Source organism: Myotis brandtii, unplaced genomic scaffold, assembly GCF_000412655.1.
Source record: "Myotis brandtii unplaced genomic scaffold, ASM41265v1 scaffold110, whole genome shotgun sequence".
In the NCBI taxonomy this organism is placed as follows: domain Eukaryota; kingdom Metazoa; phylum Chordata; class Mammalia; order Chiroptera; family Vespertilionidae; genus Myotis; species Myotis brandtii.
In genome coordinates, this window is record NW_005353753.1 from 1,123,359 (window position 1) to 1,149,161 (window position 25,803).

General features: G+C 33.7%; 1 protein-coding gene across 14 annotated transcripts in view; it reads right to left on the bottom strand.

Moving 5' to 3' along the window:
* The window catches only part of RBM26 (RNA binding motif protein 26), an 87,312-nt gene that overhangs the window by 26,053 nt on the left and 35,456 nt on the right, over positions 1-25,803 (bottom strand). For 6 of the 14 annotated variants that reach the window (XM_014543791.1, XM_014543754.1, XM_014543749.1 and 3 more), the window contains exons 5-18: positions 24,280-24,497; positions 23,073-23,333; positions 22,068-22,307; positions 21,500-21,670; positions 21,003-21,158; positions 15,222-15,333; positions 13,957-14,116; positions 11,933-12,097; positions 10,877-11,008; positions 9,575-9,646; positions 5,247-5,372; positions 4,822-4,896; positions 3,284-3,451; positions 1,773-1,877 (exon numbers count right to left, since the gene is read on the bottom strand). In XM_014543791.1, the coding sequence (XP_014399277.1) occupies positions 1,773-1,877; positions 3,284-3,451; positions 4,822-4,896; positions 5,247-5,372; positions 9,575-9,646; positions 10,877-11,008; positions 11,933-12,097; positions 13,957-14,116; positions 15,222-15,333; positions 21,003-21,158; positions 21,500-21,670; positions 22,068-22,307; positions 23,073-23,333; positions 24,280-24,497 (2,161 nt within the window). The remainder of the gene's footprint in view (positions 1-1,772; positions 1,878-3,283; positions 3,452-4,821; positions 4,897-5,246; positions 5,373-9,574; positions 9,647-10,876; positions 11,009-11,932; positions 12,098-13,956; positions 14,117-15,221; positions 15,334-21,002; positions 21,159-21,499; positions 21,671-22,067; positions 22,308-23,072; positions 23,334-24,279; positions 24,498-25,803) is intronic. The other 8 variants (XM_014543785.1, XM_014543777.1, XM_014543771.1 and 5 more) reach the window with 8 other exon arrangements.

Sequence of the window (25,803 nt, forward strand, 5' to 3'; positions counted from 1 at the left end):
GGTTCAATTCCAGTCAAGGGCATGTACCTTGGTTGCGGGCACATCCCCAGTAGGGGGTGTGCAGGAGGCAGCTGATCGGTGTTTCTCTCTATCCCTCTCCCTTCCTCTCTGTAAAAAAATCAATAAAATACATTTTTAAAAAAACAGAAAATATTATTCAGTGTTTAGCTATGTCAGCATATGAACTAAAACATAGACTAATAAAAATACTGATACAAGTATCACATGATCTCACTCATATTTGAAATCTAATGAAGAAAATAAACTAATGAAAAAAATAGATACAGAGACACAGAAGCATTGAACAGACTGTCAAATCTCAGAGGAAAGGCAGGGGTGGGTAGGAAGAGATTAACCAAAGAATTTGTATGCATATACACGCATAACCCATGGACACAAACAATAGTGGTGAGGGCCTGGGCAGGGGGGTGGCCTAGAAGGGGTCAGCAGGGGAAGAAAGGGAACATATGTAATACTTTCAACAATAAAGAGTTTTTAAAAATACTGATAATATACTGGCTGGTATGGCTCAGTGGTTGAGCATCAACCCATTAACCAGTAGGTAGAGGTTCAATGAGGTCGAGGTTCAATGCCCAGTCAGGGCACATGCCTGGGTTTTGGGCTCGATCCCCAGTAGGGGGTGTGCAAGAGGCACATCTCTCATCATTGATGTTTCTAGCTCTCCCTCTCCCTTCCTCTCTCTGAAATCAATAAAAACATACCTAGAAAAATACTGATACTACTACTGTTTATTTACTAAAATTATGAGCAAAACTTTTGAAATGATAATTTGGTTTTTATCCCACCAACACAGGCATCAAATCTCTAGAATGGAGAAAACACAATTTCTATATTAACATAAAGAAATCTATCTTCTCTAAAACCTGTTACTTTGGGCAGGACACACAGGTGACCATATCAAGTTTCCAGAGAATGAAAAGTGTGCAAGTTTAGGACACCATCTTATGGCTTCCTATGACTGTTAGATAAGACAGCACCTTAAGACAAACACAGTGGCTGCTAAATATTAAGTCTTTGATCCCTGGATGCCAGTACTCAACACAGATTTGTACTGTGTCAGAAAAGGATGATCAAGTTGCTAACAAATTTGGAAAAAAGTATTATTCTCAGATTAAGCAAAAGTAATGATCAAAAACATAAAATTAAATTGTGACATTAAACAATAAATATAGACAAGTACCAATTCATGACATTAACATCTCCATACTTAAAATGTAATTCTGATTTTTAAACATCATTTTGCTAAATGTTAAAAATTCTCATACACAGAAATCAATTTCACTTTATTTTTCTTATATAATCATATGACTATTAAGAAAGTAGTTTATTTTCTCTTTTATAAACATCCACAGCACCACCTATAGGCAAAACTTAAGCATGTTCTTTGATATAGTTCTAACACTAGAAGTCTAATCTGTAGAACTTAATATTATAAACCTATTTGTGCATAGGATATCTCTGAAAGAATGCCTGAAAACCAAAAATAGAAAAGTAATAAAATTCAATAGAAGTGGAAGGACTCAGGTACATAGGTAGAACTGTTGCCACCCCTCACTTATTATATAACAGATTTCTCTACTAGCTCTGAAAATTTTGTTAACTTCTTCCCTCTTTCCTATATCAACTCCCAATATGTATGCCAGAGACTGCCCACAATTGTTGACTAGAATGAGGGAATTGTGTTTTCAAATTAACCACCATAACTACATTCGCTCCTCTTTAGCACACTGTGTAGCTATGATGAAACATACTTCCAGCTGTAATTCTGTATACTTTCTTCTAAGTTCAGTGACTTCTTCTCCAGCTTGCATCTTCTTATATAAATCCAGCTCTGTGTCAAGTAATTCTTTCTGCATCTAGAAAATAGTAATTAATATTTTTGGTGACAATTAATATCCTGCATTTAAACAAAACATTTTACAAAAAACTTTTACACATTCCCATTTAATCTGTACATTTCTTTTCTATCGTCAGTCCTACCATCCTAGTCCAAGCCATCAATCACCTCTAGTCTACAATACCGCTAGCTGCCTAACTTGTTCCTATTCCCACTGATTTCCCTATAATTCACTTTCTATAAAAAAAACCCCTGGGATTTTAATGGACTGATATTAAGTAATTTTCAGGAAATAACTGAAAGAAAAGCAAAATACCACAGTATTAACAAGCAATATATAGTATGCTTTTATGTAGGAAAGAATCCATACACACACACACCAAGGAGGGAAGAGTAGGGAATAGTGTCAGAAATCAAAGGGGAAAGGTCTTCTATATATACCTTTTCACAGTTTAACTTTTGAGTCATGTTAATGTTTCACATATTCAAAAAATAAAATTAAATCAGCAAGAATGAGGGGGATCCAAAACTGAATAATACATACAGAAATACACCCAACTTTTTCAAATTAATAATATAACCACGCAAAAAGAAAAAGTAATCCTACGCCACAGTTCTGATTCAATACCTTTAGGGAATATATTGTGAGGTTATAAAGAATGAAAATAAATTCTAAATTTTATAGTTAGTTGTTGGAAGTGGTATTGTTATAACAATTATGAGACTATTTGGAATGTATTACAGGACTGAGCAAATAAATGAGTGCTGTGTTGACGTTAGTGGAAACCAAGTTATCATATGGGAACAGGGAGATAAAATAAGGAAATGAAGAAAGGAAGAACCCCATTATGTTGGATTAGAATCAGAAATTTCAATAGGAACTAATGATTTTATACATGTACACACACACCAAGTATAAATATTGTATATAACACTGGTTTGTTTTTTTCTTAAGCACTTATTATCAACTGAAATTAACTTGCTCACTTATTTGTTATCTAATAAATTTTCCCCTGGTTCAATAAATACATTCTGTAAAGTGTGGTCAGAATGTTACTTCTCTGTTCGTTAATGTTTTATACCACGAACACCTTATAAAATAAAGCTCAAAATCCTCAGTCAAGCATTTAAGTAACTATTATCATTTTGTCTTCAAGTTACCTTTTCAGGATTATCCGTAACTATTTTCCTAATTACTAACTTTCCCACTGTAATCCAAAGGATTCAAAATATTAGTAGAGTTTGCTTGTTTGTGTTTATTTACTTATTAATTAATGAAGGAAGAGAAGAAATTGTAGCATACAATGGTCAGATTTTGAGCAAAGGATATAATCTAAAAGGAAAAGAACTTTAAACAATGTAGTGTTTTTAATGTGTTTTTTTTTTTTAAAGAAGTAATATGAAAAACAACACTAATAAAAATACCTGAGTCTTGGTTTTTATACTTTTTGGAAGACAGCGTCCAGGAGAAGTAGCTTTGACCTCATCTTTCAACTTGGTAATATTTTTTGTCAAAACCTCTAAAGTTTTCATTATTTCTGCTTTATCTTCAGACTTCATTGCTTTGTTTTTCTCCAGTTTTGAAATTAACATCTGCCAGATTTTTTAAAAGAGAAAAATAGAAGATACTTATTCCTACTATTATTAATAAAACAAACATAACAAACTAAGTATAAAAATAAGTATCTACTACTTTTAGTTTGTATATTCATAACAAGGATTATAACCACTAAAATACCAGATTGGTGATGCTAACTATCTCAATTCAAGCCTTAATCTTGGTTTACTTTGTAAAGAACTATAGTATTACTCTTTGGGTCTGTCTCTTAGAACACAAGAAATTCAATTCAATCCCTGAAAAGCTGTCAATTTGAAGTAGTATTAACAATTTTACTTTCTAATCACTTGTTGATATTACTGCCTCTAAGTACTCCTGATCCAAATGGAATCTGTAACCCAGAATGAATCACAGGAGAAATTCTGCTTTCCCTTCATATAATGAGGTTTAGGAAATGAAAAGTTTAATTACTTTCTTTGTCATAAGGAAACTACCTGGCTAGCCTAGGAATGATATCCTCACCATGGACAGGGAACAAGAAGAGAAACAGGGTATTATGGCATATAAGATACCACACATTATAGGTTCTCTGAGTCAAGATGGTTTCAGTTTTTGGTATAAAGCACTATGATTTCTCTTTATCAAGCATATCCAAATTTAAATTATAAAAGACATACATTTTCTACTAAAATGTATACTTTTTGTATTTTCAATATTTGGAAATGTCATAATCTTTACTACCAGATATGATTTAAGAACTTACACTAAATTAATGTCATAAACAAGAGACATAAAGAAATACTGTAAGCTACATAAGTAATTTTTAATTTTCTAGCAGTCACTTTAAAAAGATAAGAGATACAGTAAAACTAAATAATAATATATTCTATTTAACAAAAAGTATTCAAAATGTTACATTTCAACAAAAATTGAGAGGTTTTTGCTTTTTTTCTTCATACTACATCTTTGAAATCTGGTGAAATATTTTTTACACTGACAGCACATCTCAACTTGGACTAGACACATTTTAAGTAAATAATAGTCAGATATGGCAATTAAATAAAGGTCCATCTCAATATTAAGAAAAAGGTTCCATTTCACTATCTGTTGAATAAAGGACTACACAGCAATATACTTGGATAAATACTCCTTATTTTCATTTCAAATTTGAAAACCATAGTTCCATTTAAACTACTCCAATTCCCAGTCCACCATTCAATGTATGCTCTTCATGTCCAATATACTATCAATTGATAATATACTTTATCATTGATAATATCTTAGTTTTACCATATCAGTTACAGTAAATGTTTCTCAGTAATATCTATATAGTGTAAGATTAAGTTCACTCAAAGCTGTAACATTTATAAATATATTTTGCCAAATCTAATTGTCAATATTTTACCTTCTGTGTTTCAATGTGCTTTTCTAAAATTTCTTGTTTTCTTTTCCTTACATCCTGCTGAAGTTTCAGTGCCTCCTAGGGGAAGGGACCAAATATACCATTAGAATATTGACCGTTTATTATTCCAACAAACAAAATGATTTAAGAGGACAGAACTGGTTATAACTACAGAAGCTTGGCAACAAAAATTAAATGCAAACGTTTCCTATGTAACACTAAAATATGTATGCAAGTTTTAAAAGATCAGGAGAATCTTTCATTCCAAGAAAAATATTAATAGTTACTGCTACACTATGGAAAATAAAAGTTCAGAGGCAGCCAACATACTCCTTTTAAATTTCATTTTGTTATGACCACTGAAAAAACAGATACGTGCAGAAGAGCTTTTCTACATGCAAATTTTGTACAATAATAGTTGTACTTACCTGTTTTTTTTTCTGTGCTTCATTATTATCAACTGCAGAGGGGGAAACAAGTAAGGTTTTTTGTGCAGCCTTCAAAGCAGCTGGATTATACACTGTTTTTGTTAGGCCAGTAGATGTAGATAACACCTACCAATAAAAATTCAATTTTGTAAAAAAAAATTTATCAGGCATTCATGATTTTCTGAGTCCTGTTTTCTTATGAAATAACATTAAAGCACTTCCGTTAAAATTTAGTACAGTGAACTAAATGTATTGATTTGAAAAGAAGGGTATGAAAAATGAATAAACTATGAAATAAAAAATTTAATTAATATGTTTATAGGAAAAAAGTAAAAACAAACATAAAAACTTCAAGAAAAAACAGTCATTTGTATATCACTGAGAAAATATTAGTTGCTGAATACCTGTGCTAGTATTCCTACTAACTAAAACACAATCTGTACTTAAGAGCATGGCACAGGAAAAAAACTGGATGTTGTCCCTCAAACAATTTGCAATTGTTTGTCTCTTAAGATCATTTGCAATTTACAGTTTGGAAATTAACTTTGTTGCTTTCTTTCTCCATCCTTTTGCTAGCATTGCTCCTTCTGCTTCAGGTGACCTTTACCTTTAAACCCACCTCAAGTTCAACACAACCAGCCAAGACTTCCACAAAGTCCTAATCATTTTTTTTTTTTACCCAGGTCCTTCTATGAAGTTTTATTCCTACAGCTATTAAATTATTTAGTAAAAGTGATCTGATGATTTATTGTTTCTCTCCCTGTCTACACGGTAAGGTCCTTGAAACAAAAAGCGTGCCTTTCTCCTCTTTGCTCTTTCTCCAAATACCCAATCCTTGCTACTAATCCTATATAATAAAAGGCAAATAATCAAATTGTCCCCTCAACCAGGGGTTCAACCGGGAGTTCAACCAGGGGGCAGGGCTGGCCGGTGAAACGCCCACGGCCCCTCCCTCTGCTGGCCCAATTGGGGCGGGCCGGCTGAACCCCACCCATGCACAAATTCATGCATTGGGCCTCTAGTTAATTATAAGACCCTGGGTAAGTTCAAGTACTTTTCAGGCTTCAGTTTGTTTTTCTATAAAATGAGGAAGTTCATCTTGATGATATCTAATGTCCTTAACCAACCCAGGAGAGTAGAGATTTTTTGGCTTGCTTCATTGCTATATCTTCAGTGCCAAGAACAGTTCCAGCACACATTCTAAATATTCAATAAACACTTTGCACTAAATTAAACTGAAATGATGATAAATCCAAGTGGACAACCTTTTCTACACAAGGTCAAGTTAAGAGAATTGTATGGGCTACTTTATCCTTCAAAAGCAAAAAGTTGCAAGTTCCATAGGGTGGTTCGTTACTGGGTCTTGGAAAGGAGTCTAGGAATTCCTTCAGAGAAATCTGTGACTACTATATAAAAACAAAACATTAAACCATATCTATGAAGAATGTAACTTTCCAGAGGAAAAAACATAGCTTCCCAAGTCTTAAAGGAGTTCATGATCTAAAAAGACATTAATAGGAGAGTAACAATGAGAAAAAAAACCTTGCTCTCTAGCTACTAAAATGAAAATATCTGGATACCAGAGAAGTAGCAATCTGGACACTGCATTATAATCTTTTATCATGGAATAGATTAGGGAACATCACAAAGTTTAGGTAACGCATCACTATGCCTATTATTCAAGAATGCTAGCTTCTAAATAAAATAAAATAAAACCCCAGAATGCTATAACTTATATAATACATACAAAGAATTTACAAGAGTTTTAAGGAGATAATGTGAACAGCCTAAATCTTTTTAAAAAACTAACCAGGATGGTATACGCAGATGCCTTTATTCTTCATAAATCTCCCTAAGGTAAGCAGAAGCACTCAAACATCATCTGATTGATCACTCTACTCAAATAATACCTATTTAATAGCTATTGCAATATCTTAATATTTAGCTATATGAATCAGGTTTTAAGTTTCCTCTCTATTAGTCCTCTCACAAAAATGGAAACTTAGAAGAAGAATCACTAAAGGATTTACTCAATGTTATTTACAAGAAAGGGATAAAAATTTTACATTTGTGTATTTATTTGCTTTAAAAATGACAGAAGATACTGGATGGATACTAGTATTGAGATTTTCCCTGCCTTCAATAAAAAAAATATTTTTTTTTTAGTAGTATTTGATGATGAACAATCTTCTATTTTTCCTAAGACTTCTCTGAATCACTGACCTCTATGGATTCTGCAGCAAAAATCACTATGGACTAGGGAGAGAGAACAAAACTAAAATGCTATTCTTTAAACAGGTTCACTGAAGTTGACTGAAAGTAATATTTTAGAAATAATTGCTTTCCAGAAAACATGCTTTACAAGTAATTTCCTCCATAAATAGCCCACTGCCATTAGTGATTTTTCATAAATTAAATTAGTAGTAATTATATTAATAAATTATATTATCATTTCCAAGAATGTCCCCCTTTTAGCCTAAAGCTATATAAAACATGCTAAAAAAAAATAAAAACAGTAGCAAAAAAATAATAGAAAGATTTTGTAAAAGCTATAATTAGTACACTTCAAATTTGTACATGTCCAAATGTCGACATAAACAGATCCTAAACATCATCAGCTTTGTATTCATCCCCAGAACTGCTAAGAATAAAAGACTTATATTGTTCATTTATTCCTCAGCTACTTATCAAGAAAAATAAATCTAATCTAAGTAAATATTTACATATTGCTAAATTTAGTAGCATAGACTAAGGGACATAAATTTAGAGGTTTCATAGAAGAGGTTAGTGATTTTTTTTAATCTTTAAAATAATGACTAGAATTCAGTTAGGCAGAGGGAAATGCACTCCAGAAAAATCACCACCAAAAAATAAAAAAGAGGCAGGCAATAGCAGAAAAAGACTCCTTAGAAAAGAAAGGTGTAATGCAGACGTACTAACCAGAACCAGAATAATTGAGGTATGATAACCTGTGAACCAAGCTAAGTCATTTAGCTGAGGAAATGAAGGTTTCTTTAAGCAACTAACATTAAAATAAGTCTGAAAGTAGGATGGTGGCAGAGTACACTAGATGAAGGTATGGCAGCTCTGAACTGCATCCAGAGGCCAGGGGCCTGAAGGTGATAGAGAAAGAGAATTGGAATGCAAACACAAGCAATGACTCTAAAGGCTTTTAGACTATACAAACTGGAAATTGGTGGTATAACTTCCAGAGGTAAGGCTAGGAGAAATTAATTTATGTGGGAAATAATGAATCATGATAGGCTTATTATGCCTGAAGTAATGCTGAGGTGTCCAAGAGGGAAATCTGATTTAGCGAATGAAATTCATATTCAAATATCTAGAACTGCCAAAGTTTTACAGAGGAAATAAGGAAAACAATATATTGAAGAAGCAGTACAGAAAGCAGGTCAGCTATCTCATGGAGTGTTCATGAAATCAATTACCCATGTAACCTTCATAATGGACTAAAATAGGAGATCCAGATTCAAGTAACTCAAGTGTATAGATCAACCAAAACACTATTTGGGCCTTATCTTCCTTTAAGGTGAGGGTATAGAAATGGAAAAAATTATCTAATCCTAATATACTGTGTTTCCATATACCTCAAATAAGACTAAAGATCAGGACATTCACTTATACCTAACCAGAAAGAAAAAAAAGCCACATCTACACAAAACTAGAAGATAGGTCCATAAATTATCTTAATTTAATCAGCATTTGTCTCTTTATTTAAAAAAAAAAAAAGACTAGATGTATTGCCAGGCTATATACAATAGTTATTAATTATAGATAAAAATACTACATCTACATCATCTTTTCCAGTTTACAAAATATTTTTAAATAACTTTTACTTAATCCCTCAAAAACTTTATGAGCAATATAAATATTACCATCACCATTTTATGATGAAGAAAAAGTTTCATAAAGATTAACAGCACTGCCCAATATCATGCAGTTAGTAAATAGTGTCAAAGCTCAAACTCAAGTACAATTCCTAGTTCATGGCCCTTTCTTTTAGGCTGCCAGAGTTTTCAAAATAAAATGTAAAAAATATCTCTAAAGAAAATATAGTAAATACAAAGAAAAAGAATGAATGAAGCACATGGAAACTATAGTGAGCAGCAAGTATTAAAATGCTGATGCAAAAAGTAAAAAAAGGGAAGCAAATATTTTTCTTTTCAGCAAATGGAAAGCAAAATGGTAGGAATAAGAGATATAGATACTATTAAGAAGCAAAAGTTTGAAACTATGAAAAAATTAAAAAATTAAGATGCCATCTGAAAACATTTATGAAGCCAAGACAAACACATCATGCTTCTTCTTACCTTTTCAGTTGCTGAAACAGATGGCTTTGATACAAAACCCAACCTGTCCTTCACAGATAATTTAGTTACATTCTAAAAAAATTAAAATGGACATATTCAGTGTTTCCCTAAACATATATGTCTGAAGGGATTATGAACATTCTGATTCTACTAACATATACTGACTTTGTAGGTATACTGATGTTAATCACAAAACCTGGATCTTTTTTCAAAGAGAGACAGAAAGAAAATGTGTATGGAAAAACAAACAGTATGTAATATTAATCATGAAAAACTATGATGTAAAATAAGATGTCTAAGCCAGGTGGTTGCTAAAGTCCCCTCCATTGATACAGAACCATAAATTCTTAGAATCCTATGTTGACCAATAGAAAGTTTGAACACTGTAAATATTAGGTTTGAGTAAATAAAGGATGTGCCTGCTTCTTGAGCTTAAAAATAAAAGTCATTCTTTCCTAAAGTATGTTTTATTTTATAGCCAAATACATTGCATTTGCTGATGATTTGGAATAATAGGATTAGGTGGGGTTTTTTTAAGTAAATAATAATTTACCAATTTACATTCTGCACGTTTATTTTAACAGAATATCAATCTATTACTTTTTAAATAGAATCTCAATATATTTTTTTTCAGGAAGACTACTGGAATAAGGTGTCATCCATTAGCTAAGTAGGATAGTATATCATAACTTTATTTTATACAAATGCTGAAACATCTGGAGACAAAGAAAACCTAAGTTTTAGAGATTGAAGGTATAGAAATAAGAAATTGCCACTCAAGTATGGAAGGGAGTGGGAAGGGAATGACATATGGAAAAGAAAATCCAAGAGTCAGGAATAAGTGATGCAAAGTTCTGAGAGCGTAATAAGTAACTTGAATCAGTATATTAAGCATGTTACAACTGGATGGTTTAAGCCTTCCTGTCCCAATAGCTTTCAGTTCGGACTACTGCATAATTATTTCTGAAATAGAATTCTAGTTAAGTCAAAGATGATGGGAAAAAATAAGATTTAGTATACTGAACTTCACTTTTCAGGCAGATTTGCTGAAAAATATCTCCTCCACAAAGTGAAAGAGAGTTCATTCTTATAAATAGGTATTAACTAGAGAGAAGAATTTAATATTCAAATAGTATAGAAAAAGTAGAATGTGAAAATGTTATAATAGTAACAAAAATATGTATAAACTATCCTATTTCTGTATAAAATACATACAATTAACTATAATTCAAATCACCAAGGGAAACTAATTTACTCAGAACCTACTATGTGACAGACACAATAATAAGACTTTTCATTCACCTGAGGAAGGTCTGAACTGGCACTCTGGGCTTCTGCTGGTTCAATAGTACTTGTAGGTACTGGACCCAACCGCTCTTTGACAGACTGCTTCACAACAGGCAAAATGGGCTGCTGGACTAAAGGCTGCATTACCTCAGAATAAGAAAAAAATGTTAAACGTTCACAAGCATCGAAAATAACCTTTGTTATTTTGTCACTAAATTGCCCATGCATTGAATGCGGGAAACGTATTTATACGTTTTACATTGACTGGGAGTAAGTAGAGAGCAGGACACGTACTAATACGTTTTTTTTATAGACTAGCAGTAGAATGCGGGTAACGTATAAATACGTACACTAAAGTTATCATAATTTTACTGAACGTTGCCATTTGCGCAAAAAAATTAGCAAAAATGGCCCGCGCCACGTGCCACCTGTTAGCGCCTGATGAAAACTACCCACATACAATGTGTTAAAAGTGCAGCTTATAATAAAAACCTAGCCACCTTCCAAATTTCTTCACGTTTTCCTTTGCATATAAGAACTTATTTATAAAGTAGAGAAAAAAATTAAAATCTACACTTCACTACCTTCTTTCTTTCTTTTATTTTAATGAACAGTAGAATCGTAAAGAAACAAACTGCTGTAAGACACCTCTACGAGCAATTAATCTAACATTACATATTGACTGATTCACTGATTTAAAGTGAGAGGGAGAAAAGGAGAAAGGGAGGGAGGAAGAGAAAGAAGTGAGGAAGGAAGAGGATTTCCAAAATGAACCCATAGTCTGACTTTGTGGAATATGTAAAGCTATCATGTACTGAGTGTCTCTGATCTACCTGGGAATTTTTTCTATATGCTTTACACATACCTATAATTATCTAATAAACTAGGGCTTAACTTCACAATAAAATGAAAGAAGAGAGATTAAATAACTTCCTCAAGTCTATATATTTAAAAGTGGTTGAGGCAGGATCTAAACTCAAAAGTCTACCTGACTGCAATGCCTCTGCTCTTAAATACTATGCTTTCTAAGCGTGTTCTATGAGCATTTAATTTCACATAAATTTCTCTTACCTTTGGAGAAGTAGTTTGTAATTGCTGGGTGCCTCCTTCTCTGTGCCAATAAACCTTAATAAAGCGATTGTTTAGCACTGCTTCTGTACTTGATATTGCTTTCTTTGCTTCTTCATATGTTGCAAATTGGATAAGGGCACCTTCAGGATCACCATTATAGGCAACCTAAGGTGTCAAATATTAAGAACAGTGAATTTCCAAATGAATATGTTGTTTCATATAGTAAAATTCCTCAACAAATAAAATATTGGCCCTCCTATGTAAGATTCTATCTTTATATTTCCTTAAATATAGACTATTACCATAACCTACTTTCACTTCAGAAGAGTGCAGGAGGCAACCAATCGATGTGTCTCTCTCAAATCGATGTTTCTCTCTCTCTGTCTTTCCCCCTCTCTTCCACTCTCTCTAGAAATCAATGGAAAAATATCCTCAGGTGAGGATTGACAAAACAAACAAACAAAAGAGTGCAAGAAAATTTAAGAAATAAATAAATTTTACACATAAGTAAACTGAATTCAAAGAGTATATGATTCTGCAGACTCATATTAGTAAGTAGCAGATACAAGGCTTTTCACTTCAAAGTTTTTGTTCTTTTGGTTTTGAAAATTCTCTTAAATTTAATATTACCAGTGTAGTTAATTTTTTTGTTCTTTTGGTTTTGAAAATTCTCTTAAATTTTTTTTTTTTTAAATATATTTTTATTGATTTTTTACAGAGAGGAAGGGAGAGAGATAGAGAGTCAGAAACATCGATGAGAGAGAAACATCGATCAGCCGCCTCCTGCACATCCCCCACTGGGGATGTGCCCGCAACCCAGGTACATGCCCTTGACCGGAATCGAACTCGGGACCCCCCAGTCCGCAGGCCGACGCTCTATCCACTGAGCCAAACCGGTTTCGGCTAAAATTCTCTTAAATTTAATATTACCAGTGTAGTTAATTGTGTGAGAAAAAATATTCCAGAAACTTTTTTGTCTAAATCTAAATGTGACAGATCAATTAAATAGCCCTAAAAAGATATTCACAAATAACTACAGGGTAATGTGTATAAGATGGGTCCATAATTTTCAAATACATACATTTTTAAGTGTGTGTGTTGATTGACTGATAAGCAGATATAGATAAAGAAATACAAAACAAAAAAATCTAGAATAATACATGGTAAATTGTTAACAATGATGTAACTGTATTATGGGGATATATGGGAAGAGAAATGTAAGGGACACAAAGAGTTAACGTAGAAACATTTTTTTTTTATTCTATATAAATTTCTACTGTCCTGCCACAACCAAGCATGCGATTTTCATCTATTACTTTTACATTATTTTTAAATGGGAATAAAACAAAATTTTCCAAATTAATCAACTTAAGCTGTACTCTCTAAAATTTATTATTTTTATCAGGCGATGACAAATAATTCTGATTGGAAAAAAACTGAAAAAAAGAAAGCTCAATATTATTTCAACACTTTTACATATTACACAAGGAAAGCTCAATACTAAATAACCTTACAAGTTATATCCAAAGCCAAGGTCTAACTTAGGGTGAAGTCAAATACAAACTACACTGATATTTATCTTGAAAAATATTCAAAAAATGGTACAGGAAAAAGCAAATGTTTCAGCTAATTATGGATTACACAGTCTCTGGGCCAATGTAGCCCATCACAGAGGCAGAAAAAATAATCTGACTAAAGCATCTTGTTGTAATGACTTTAAGAAACTGGGGAAATGAAAACTACAAGATTAGAGTTTACCACTGTGATTATTTAACTTTGCTATAATTTTATGATAACCTCTTCTAGGTAAAACGTATATAATATGATCAAAACTCCTGCCTTTTCAGAGCACAAAAGTTATTAAAAATCATACATCTAAAATATAAAAAATTTCATTTCATATCCAATTTTTCAAATTTAGGTTACCAAATTTTTCATAATTCCTTATAAAATATTTTTCTTATTATATTGTTATCTCCCTAAATAATTAAGCAAAGACAACAAAATCACTTCACAGCTCTTACCTGTAAGTTAACCAAAGTTCCAAATCGACTAAAATGCTCATTAAGTTTGCTGATATTATTTAATTCTGGTGGAACTTTTCTAAGTTCAAGTTTGGTGTTTTCATTTCCAAACTGAACCTTTTTCTGGAAGCCTGGGCTGTTTGTTCTATTAAAATTTGGTCTGTAACAAAAATCAAGTTAATTAATACATTCATTTATATATCCTATCCCCTTATCAAGTACAAAGAAATAAAATTTTATTATTTAAGTTCTATTTTTTAAAATTGAAATTACTGGTTGATCATGGAAATTTAAATTTTCTTTTAAAAAAAATGAAGTCTCCAAATTAGTAAATGTTCGCATCTTTCAAGGAAGACAACTGAGAAGGGTTCTTCCATATCACTTGTACTTGGCACTTTCAATCTACTCCTACTTAAAATTCTTAAAAGGAAAGGTCCTAGCACCCTATTTCAGTCAATTTGCATATATAACCTTTGTTCCATTTCTGCAAAAGCTAGCTTAATGAAATGTATCCTATTTTAAAACCTTGATCAAAAGGTAGGGATGACTGTCTCAACTGCTTCTCAACCTAAAAAAAAAACAAAACTCAGAACTGTAGACCACACATTTGACACTTGTAAAAAAAGGATAAAACTATGGCCCTGAGAGGTTACAATGCTTGCCTTAAATCACAGAATTAAAGGCAGAGCCATAACTAGAAATTATTCACCTTTAAGTGATGTTACAAAGCTCTAAAAATGTGTGATCCTAGTCTCGCCTCAAACATGAAAGTTTATAACTGAATCATCATAAACACCCCAACATTCTGATTCCTTACCTCTTTCACTGAAGCCCTTCCTTGACAACTTCAGTCCCTCTCCCAACACCCAAAAAATCCCTTTCTAGCTCTTAACAGGAACTGCTCCCAGGCTAATGCCTCTTCTCAGATCTGACCCACACTTTCTTCCCTAATAACAAGCTCATGACTATCCTTTATATGGGTAGTATTCAATGATATCTCCAACATAAGGAGTATGTTGTAGGCTGGGGAGGTGGAAAAATTGTGTTCTCAACCACTATACCATTTCTATATGAAAATGCCTTCCATGTACCAGACAAATGAATAACAAATTTTTAGAAAATTTACATTTTAGTGGGGTAATGCCTACAGAACAAAGTTATATAAATTTTATTTTGAAAAATAATACCATACTGTCATAATAATACTCCAACTACCCTAAAAATTACTGTGTACAAAAATTCCTCAATTTCCCCTGACAGCTTACTTATCAAACCAAGTCTTCTTTGTAGTAACTCCAGGCTCCCCAGAACCAATCGTTCTTTTCCTTGACTCTGAATCCACTACTATCCTCATAGTGCTTTTATTAGGAGGCTTTTCTGTTTGAAAAGAAAATAAAAGAAAATAGATTAATATTTTGTTTATCATTGCTACACTTCCTTTAATTCACATTGAAAACAAAGTTCTGGCACTTTGTCCAAATATATATTTTAGAAGAAATAGAAATAAATGTACATTCAAATATAGTAGTAATCTAAGAGATTTTAATTTATTTCTAATTCACTTCAACCTAACTAAAGAAGAATTAGTAATTCTCACATGTCAAATTAAAATATGACTCTGGCCCTGGCCAAGTGGTTCAGTTGGTTGGAGCATCATCCAGTAGACCAAAAGGTTTCAGGTTGATTCCTGGTCAGGGCACATACATAAGTTGCAGATTCAATCCCCAGTCAGGGTGCGTACAAGAGGCAACCAATCAATGTTTCTCTGTCTCTGTCTTTATCTGTCTCTCTCTCTTCCTCTCTAAAAATCAATAAATATATCCTTAGATGAAGATTTAAAAAAAAGGGGGGGGGGGCTTTATTGAAAATAAAGTAAATAAATATTACTCTGTGGACAACTTCTACAGGTGGGGGGTGGAAATCTATGTCACTGTTCCCCTTTACCATCACCCTCACCACAAATATGATCTTTAAGAATTGATAACTTAAAGAATTGTGACTGAAGTGAGTTGCTTATTTAAACACCAACATATTAATATAATTAGAACATACATGATTTTAAAAGGTAAATATTCAAGATTGAAATGCAGTGCCAAAGATCTATTGAATATCTACTATCAACACTTTACATTTACTTAGGGTTTGATACAGTTTTCTTAACCTATTATTACCAAATGACATGCAAACCTTAATCCATATAAAATATATAATTTTAAAATTCCTTTTTTTAAAGATAGATTTAAAAATTGTTGTAGAAATCCTATTCTTAGTATTTCTAAACACATAACTAACCAAAAGAACTTGGGATCTGTTTCAGCACAATCTCTCTCAGGGCTACAACTCTCTCTAATCTCTATGCAGTAGATCATATCAATTTATCACTCGTGAACTCTGCTCTGAGGACCAGTCCTAAATTTCTAACTTCTGGGTTTTCTCTGGCCATCTTCTTCTGGAAATCCCATGGGTATCCTAAAACTATGTACAAAACATAAATTACCTTCACATCAATGTACTTTTTAAATATTAAACATTTAAATTAATGAAACTACCATATCCCAAATCATATTTGATTTCTAACTCTGCCCACATCCCTTCAATTCACCTTGCATGTATTTCCTCTCAATTCCCACTGAGAAAACCTTGATACAAACTTGCATTACTTTTCACCTAGTCTACTGTCCTGAGCTTATGCTTCTAGATTCTCCTACCACTGACTTATCCTCTATAGAGAGCTACCAATATAAGTGCCCAGAACTCTGCTGCTTTCCTCCATCTCCAACCTCTCCCTCTAAACTGACACTTCCCATCAACATTTTTTTATATATATATTGATTTTGGGTGTTTAGCTTAGTGGTTAGACAACCATATTCTTTACATAGTGTTCCCTCGATATTTCCAGTACCCCAACTGGCACCATACACTGTTATCACAATATTATTGACTATATTTCCTATGATTTACTTACTTCCGGTGACTATTTTGTAGCCACCAATTTGTGCTTTAGTCCCTTCACCTCTTTCAACCAGTGCCACAACCTGCACTCCCCTCTGAAACCACCAGTTCTATCTGAGTCTGTTTCAGTTTTGTTTGTTCATTTATTTTGTTCTTCCCAATTTCACGTATAAGTGAAATCATATGGTATTTGCCTTTCTCTGACTGACTTATTTTACTGAGCATCATAACCGCTAGGTCCATCCATGCTGTCGCAAATGGTTTAAGATTTCATTCTTTTTAAATATTCCATTGTATATATGAACCACAGCTTTTTTATCCAGTTGTCTACTGATGGGCACTTGGGTTGCTTCCATAGTTTGGCCATTATAAATACTGCAATGAACATAAGGGTGCATATATTCTTTTGAATTAGTGTTTTGGGATTTCTCCAGATAAATCCCTAGAGAATCAGTGTTTTGGGATTTCTTCAAATAAATCCCCAGAAGTAGAATCACTGTGTCAGAAGGCAGGTCCATATTTAATCTTCTGAGGAAACTCCATATTGATGTCTCCCATCAACATTATTCCATTTTAAAAAGAAACCTCGAGACCACTTTCCCCTCCAGCTCCAGCATTCTCTCCTTATCCTAACAGCTATTTCCTAAGAGCTGCCTACACCAGCTAGGTTTGCTTCCTTACAACCCAGGCATTCACTAATTCTCTGAAAACTGGCAGCTGCTTCCACTATTGCACTTAACTTGCTCTTGCTAAAATCGCTGTCCTCACTTGTTGCTTAAGCTTATGAATTCATTCCAATCTTTCTCTTACTTGACCTCTTGAGAGCATTTAATGCTGCTGATCATCTATCTTCCCCTCCTTCTTATTCTTCTCCCTTGATTTTCATGTCTCCACACTTTCTGCTTTCTTCTCTGCCTTTTTGGATTCATTTTCTCAATGCCTTATGTAAGCTCCTCTTTCTTTGTCCACTGTTTCAGTGTAGGCATCCCTCCAGGTTATTTACTAGGACTTTCTAATCTCACTCTACACAACCTCCCTAAAACATCATATCTACAGCCATGGCTTCATTCATCAATGTAGTGATTCTCAAGAAGGAAGGGGAGTGTATTTGGAACCTACTAGTATGTCAGTCAGGCTCGCAGACTTGGGTATGCCTCCTTTCATCTTTCTTTGCTTCTCACTATTACTAATGACACAGAAGAAGATTGTTCTACATGCTTTTTTCATCTGCCCAATTTCCAGAGCAGAAACCTGGTGTCTTTTTCACCTTCTCCATTAATCCCATTCTAAGTCCAATAAGTTACATGTGTTGTCAACCCTTTCCACTAACCTTAAATCTTTCACTTCCCACTGTTACTACCATAGTCCAGCAACTATCATCTCTTCTCTAGAATTCTTCAAATGCCTTTAATTGGCCTCTTACATCCCTCCACATCCCTTACTCCCTTCTCTCCCAGTCCCAAAATTCTTCCAGGTTCTAAAAACTATTTTAGAGTGTATACACTTTATCTAGATCCTTTCACTGGCTACCTTTGACTTAGCCTACATGTCTACAGCAGATTAGGTAGAAATATCCAGTGTTTAGCATGGGTGATGTTCACAGTGCAAGCCGCAATTTCTTTGCCCAGTTTATCTTCGCAGGATCAGTTCTGCAATGGGATTTTTGGCCTTATTCCTGCCTCACAAGCCTGGTTCACTGGCTCTTTTGGAGAGGTCTTTGAGCTATCCAATATCCTTTTTTCTTTAATATGTTATTTACCTAAAGGTTCACTAAGAGGCAGTAATGTGTTTTTCCTCAGTATTTGTGATGTGTCTGCTCTAATTCATCTGTATTCTCTCACTCATATTTTTGTTATTTATTTTAAAAAGAGAGTTAAAAAAAGAAGCAAGTTCCTCTGGGTATACAATTACCAAATGTGCGTATTACCTATATGTATTGTGTTTTTCCCCCAATATCCATTTTAATAAATTATTTTTCTGCTTAAAATTTTCAGCACTGGTTTTGTTGACAGCAAATGGAAACTTAGCCCTTCTTCCTACCTATATTCAATCAAGTCCTACGTATATTCAATCAAGTAGCATCTATCAAATTTCCCACCTCCTTAGAAATATGGCAAGGACAACTATCAAGGCCTCTAAGTTACATTAATATTCGGAATTCCAAGGCATCAAAGGACCTACATTATTTTCATTTGTAAATTTAAAGTATGAAGCATAAAAATATGATTATCACATAATAGTCTAAGACAAATTTAAATTAAGGCCATCTATGGGCTATTAGAAATATATAATAATTATATAATTAACAGTATCATAGGCTTTTAAGTATCTATCACAATCCAGGACATTAAGTTTCAAACCAAATAGGCAACAGATGAAAACATTTTGGGGGACGGGGACCAAAAAAAGGAAACAGAAGTATAGGTAACACTCAATATAAATGGATTGCTAAGTCAGTTTTGACGCATAAAAAAAGTGTTATTAATAAAGAGTATATTCCTAAACCAGCTCACAGAAATAGCACATAATGTTTCTAAAGAACAGTATTAAAGCAATTACTACATGATTCCATGAGAAAAGGCGTTCAAATTTCTAGGCACACCAGACATTTATCTCGCAATAGGTCCATTCATGTAATTTACATGCATGTGGAGCTGAAATTACCACCACTCCAACTTCTATTTGATTAAGATTTATATGTAAGAGGTTTTATCCCTCTTCCTTCCCTCATCACCAACAAAAAATTGACCTGGCACTGGAATGGGTCTAATAAATACTGATCTGTAGCAGCGTATAGTTATGCCATTCCAAAAGAGCAAGATAAGAGATGACCTGATGTTGGAGTTCTAGCAAGAGCAAGGAATATGTACATGATAAAAAGAAAATAAGTACTAAATAGTGACCTAAAGTTGTTTTCTCTGAACTGGCTAGGTAGAAGAGACTTGGAGGGTAAACAGCCACAAGTGGCTACTTTTCAATTACAAGAAACTGTTAAAAAAAATTTTTTTCATAAGAAAATAATCTTTTTTTACTGCTGTTGTTGTTAATGAGAGTTATTAGAATGCTGCAAGAAGAATTTAAAAGGTGGGCATCCACATGAAATGTCCTGTGATCTCAAATTAAATTGGGTATAAATTAAAATGATCTTCACATCTTCATCACAAAAAGGTCTCTGAATACTCAAGGTATGTAGATGCTCAGGATCTGAGAGTTTTCAATAAACAACAACAAAATAAATCAAAGTATAAGTAATCACAAGTTTACTAAACCACAATAGTTACTGACTGTTAATTAAGTTCGAGTTTTATTCATGCTTGATGAGACATGACATACTAGAAAAAAAGACATTGGGGAAAAACTGGAAAGAAAATGGCATTTAAAAACTAGTTGAAATAAGGAAAAAGACACTTATTGGCGTACATAATATTTTTCATTATGTCTAACAATCCCTCACTTCCCTATATCAATTATCTGTAGCAAATCTTTCAAATTAATGTAAGCTCTACACCTCCTCTGACTCTCCATATCCAGTTGTACCTCTAGAATAGGAGTCTTGCTGCCTCAGCTTGTGACTGTATCAGTCTAAACTCTATCTTCTCCCATTTAGAACTTTTATCAAAAAGTCTGTCACCTCTAAGAAAAATGTAAAAGCTAATTAGACACTTCCTGAAACATAATTCCTTTTGCTTAAAATATTATAAGCAAACGAATTTTAAATTCTAACATCAAAAGTAAAATACACATCAAGCGTAATTTGTACAGCTAATTTCATTAACTATGACAGAATCTATCTTTAGGAATTAAAGCATTACTCTAAAGAGTTTAAAGAAACCTATTAAGACTGCAAATGATAGAAAATACCCAACAAAAGCTACATTAGAAAATATGTACTTTTGTAAAATTTCTTTCCTCTTGGAAACACCATAAATAAGAAATACATTATTACCTTTTCTCTCATGAGAGACCAAAGGATTGAAGAAACAAACATAAACACTATCCTTTACTCAACCTATAAATACAGGACCAACTGTTCTTTATAAATGTTTGTCACGCTTGATATTACAAAAACTATAAGAAAAGATTAATCATAGTACCTCTGGGTGGCAAATCCATATCCCCTGATGTCAATCCTATCAAGTTAGGCCTTTGTGCATGCACTCTGTGTCTATACATAGGTCTGGAAGTGTTTGTTATGCTTGGGGCCTCAGGATTATAGCCATCTGTGTCATATGTATCTGGTAATACAAAAACTGTAATTAAAAAACAATTGTAAAACTCCATTTTATAATTTTTCTATATTGGTAATACAAAAAGTAAACTATAATATGCTACTAATACAAAGCTAACATATTTTATTAGTATTAAAAAGAAAATTTAGTTTTATAAAAATGCGTTATTTAAAAGAAAATATAACAGTTTTAAAAAACTTAACTGAAGACTTACATTTAATGTACATTCACCATGTCTACATTTTTATTCTATATAATTGTAGTGAGAAAAATAGACCTGCTAGAGTAATTACCTTTCTAAACATTTAAAAATTCCTCATCTAAAGCTAAATTCATAAATATAGAGAGGGCCAAAACTGCACCTGCAGTAAAAAGAGAAGGTGGAGCAGGAGGAGGCTGGTGATGAATGCCTGTTGTTACTACAGTAGGAACAGAACTGGTTGCAGAGTTTGGGGGAGCATCCATGCCAGATGGCTGCAAAGGAGGAAGTGGTGGTGGTGGTCCTGTCAAAACCAAAGAATAAGAAATATCATCTGAAAGCAAACAAATAAAATAAGTTATTTGTATATCCAAACATGATATTCTCATTCATCAAACTATAATATCTACAAACATCAAACTTTTATAACTATTTTAGTTTTCTAGGGTAAATAGCCTTTCAATGTTTTCTAAAACAGGTTTCTCTTAAGCTATAAAATATTACAGGCAGCTGGAATTTATCAAGGATTGTGCATAATTCAGAGCTACTCCAAACCATAGTAAATCATAGGTTTGGCATAGTCAAGTAAAGTAGGGGTATAGTCTTAGTTTCCAGCATCTACAAAATTACTTTAGATACTTTTAATAAAAGCAAGCATCAAACTATTAACTTTTTAAAAAGACTCCAAATGGACAGATAATAAGTAGAGGCAAACAAACATATTTACTTACCTGTGACAGGTGGTAAACTGGGTGGTAATGGGCCTGGTGGTGGCACTGGGGGTCTCAGATTCACAGGTGGGGGTGTAAGAATTGGTGGGGGTGGGGGGAGTCCAGGAGGAGGTGGTCCTTCAACAACAGGAGGCTGTGCTGGGAAAGGCAGCATACCAGGAAGATTCACATCTTCTACAACTACTGGGTCACTTCCATGATCAAAAGGGCACATGTCTCCTCTCATGCAGAAACCCTTTTCTGTGAGGAAAAAGAGAAATATGAAAAGTGCTGGACATTGAAATTTTCTCTGAGTTAACAAAAGTAAGATATTTAAAAACAGAAATATTTTTTAATATAGGGCAAGTGTAATTAACCATATCACAAGAGCTACCCTACTAATTCCAGTAATTTAAAAATACTTAAGTCATAATAAAGATAACACATACACTAGAAAATACATCACCAAATTAAAGTGAGTATACCTAACTAATAAGATGGTATAAAACATATATATATATATATGTCATTAGAAATACTTCCTGTATTTAAATCTCACATATAACTTTATAAACACTGCAACTATAGCTTTCATAAGTTTATAAAACTTTTACAATTAAAGCTTAAGAGTCTTCATTTATAAATTCTTAAATAGGTGATATTCACATTTCGGTTCCACTTACATGACAATAACCGTTCATTTTTAAAAACATAAACTTTGAAGAAAATGTTTCAGTAGCAGATTCCCTCACAAGTAACTCTATAAATATTAGTCTTGTTTGATAAATTCCAAATATATCTTAAGACTTACATGCAAATAATATATTTAAATTGATATTCAATAGTTAGTAGTGATTAATGACGTTTTCAATAATATTGAGAAATTCATGAGTGCTTAATATTAATTTCCCACTATTTCCAATAGGTTAAGTCTTTGAATAACTATGTGTAACCTAAACTTACAGAATTTAGTCAGTTAGATATATTAATTCAATATGTAATGAAACAGTTGAAAGGCTTACTTACCATCATAGTCTCTACACCGTTTTTTTGGCATTGGTGGTCTGACATATGAGTTATGGTCCACTTGGTCTTCATGAAATTCAGACCAACTTTCGGTAGTGTTATTACCATGATGTGTAGGAGCAATTACTGTTATGGTGCTGCTCAAAGTAGGTACAGGGTAGTGACCAGATGAAATGTTAGGTACTGAAGAAACTGGAGTATAATTGTTTTCTAGTGGATCTGTTCTATCCAGGTCATATTTGGGTTTTACCAGATCTCTTTCTGCAACAAAATATAAATGACTTATAAAACTATTTTTTTTAAAAACCATGTCCCAGATGCAGAAATAGTACTATTTTCACTAAACAGAAAATGTCCACATTTTAGACAACCCTCCTTTTCTTTTGAAAACAATGAATACACAATGGCCCAAGAAAAGCTATTTCTTTTCAATATGACCTAAACTATAAGACCACACATAAATTTGCTGTACTTAATGAGTTTAAAATTTCTTGAAGTTCTATTTACAGAAGAGATTTTTAATTTTTCTTCACTGTAATCTTACCCCCCAAAAAGCATAATATGTATTATAATAAAACTATGGTTATTTTTTCTGCGATGAATATTTGTCATCCTTCTAAAAATCTTAGCATGCCTTTTTACAGTGAACACCATTTGACGATGAGAATGGATGAGCAGAGGAAGAAAAAGGAGTTCATATTAAACATAAACAAAGAAATTAACTGGGCTGTATATGGTCCCAAGGAAAAGAATAGGTATTAAGGAGATTCGTTAAGTGAAGCAATGTGCAGAGAGGCCTAGTATACGTAGAACAAAGGGGGAAAAACTCTAAAAGAAGAGTAACAGAGAAGTGCAGGGCTTATACAAAGGCTACAAAATCACTTCCTACACTAAATAAAGATGGCTGTACAATAAAGTTTGCAAGGGTAGCTAATATCAAAGCTTAAGTAAAGGTGTTTTACTCAAAGATGTTTGTTTTATTGGTCATAATATCTCCCTTTTAATAATGCACATTGCAAGAAATATTATACATGTTGGAAATGACATGGTCTTGAAATTACACACATCTGAAATGAAAACTTTTAATTGTTTTCATAGTTTTGAAGTATAACTGATATATAATTAAAACAAGTTTTATGGTCCTTAAGTTAAGAAGTATTTTCCCAATAAGAGAATGCCAACAAAAATATACACATATATGATTTACCCCTGCTTCGTGTTCTGCTCCTGCTTCTGGTCCTGCTTCTATCCCTATCCCTGTCACGAAGCCTCTCTTTACTCCAACTTCGACTCCGACTCCTGCTGTAACTGCGACTCCGACCTCGTCTTCTATTGTACCGGTCTCTGTATGAATCTCTTCGAGGAGGGTTTCGATCATAATCTCTTTTGCGAGAACGATCATCTTTTTTCCTCTCATCACGACTTCTAAAGAAATATATGATCACTTTACTTTCATGTAAATAACTTTTAAGTAGATACAGGGAAAACTCTAAATGCAAAAGTTATATTTAATTCTTATAATAGCGTGATTCTTTTTTGTACCATCAGAATACAAACATAGGAAAATGAAACAATAAATAACTGGAACAATACAAAACTGAACATGTTCTGCAGAACAAGTACTCTAAAACTCCTTTAAGGAAAAATCTCTAAAAGTCTTAATTCTTAGTCTTACACAAAAAGGCATATATACATTTAGGTTATCTATACATATGTCTTATAGTAAATAATATCTGTACATAACTGTACTTATGCATATGAACACATATCTTATCTCATAGGCATGTATCACATGCACTGCATTCTAAATGCCTTTGAAACCTTAATGAAAAAAAAATCATAAATTCCTGAGGGAAAACCAAGATGGCAGCATAGGTAAACACCGGAAATTGCTGCATCGCACAACTACTTAAAAAAAAAAACTACAAGACAAAACAGACATCATCCAGAACCACAGAAAGACTGGCCGAGTGGAAATTCTACAACTAGAAGGAAAGAGAAAAGCACACTGAGACTCAGAGGAGGTGCGGAAGTAAAGTGCAGAGGTACGGAGGCAAGCGCGGAAAGGGCTCGCAACTGAGGATGCGGCTGTCTTTTTCAATCAGGAGGGAGTCTCAAGCTCCCGATGGCGCTGAACTCCTGTTCCGGGCAAGTCTCTGGGGACCCAGACTCAAACGGGGAGAAACTGGACTGTCTAGCATCGGGCAGAACTCCAGGGCGGCTTTCTCTCAGAGGTGCTTGCAGCGATTACCGCGGGACAGTGAGACCCGCTCGGGGCCTCTTAGGCAGGACTGAGGATCAGCCATAGCTGTTTGCTCTGCCCTGTTGATTCCCTGAGACCCCGCCCCACCCAAGCTGTGCCCAGAGGCTTTTGCATATGAATGACCTGGCCCTTTGCAATCTAAAATTACCTAACTAACTGCAGCTGGGTCAGAGACCCAGAACATCCAAAAAGAAGGCCCAAGGCCCCACAGCAGCTTGCATTGCTTCACAGCTGGGCCTCATCTGGGCACCTCCAAACTCCAAAGAAAAGGAATCTGCAGATCTCTCGTAGCTCCTGCTGGGTAGCCTCAGGCAGAGGCTAAATTAGCATCTCCTTAGACATCCAAGAGCCAGTGTACCCAGTGGTCAGAGTGGACCATCCAGACTACAACTCCTCAGATCCATAAGGACACACTCAGGCGGCAGACTCAGTGAGCACCAAAGCCCCACTGAAGCAAGTCTTGCCCCA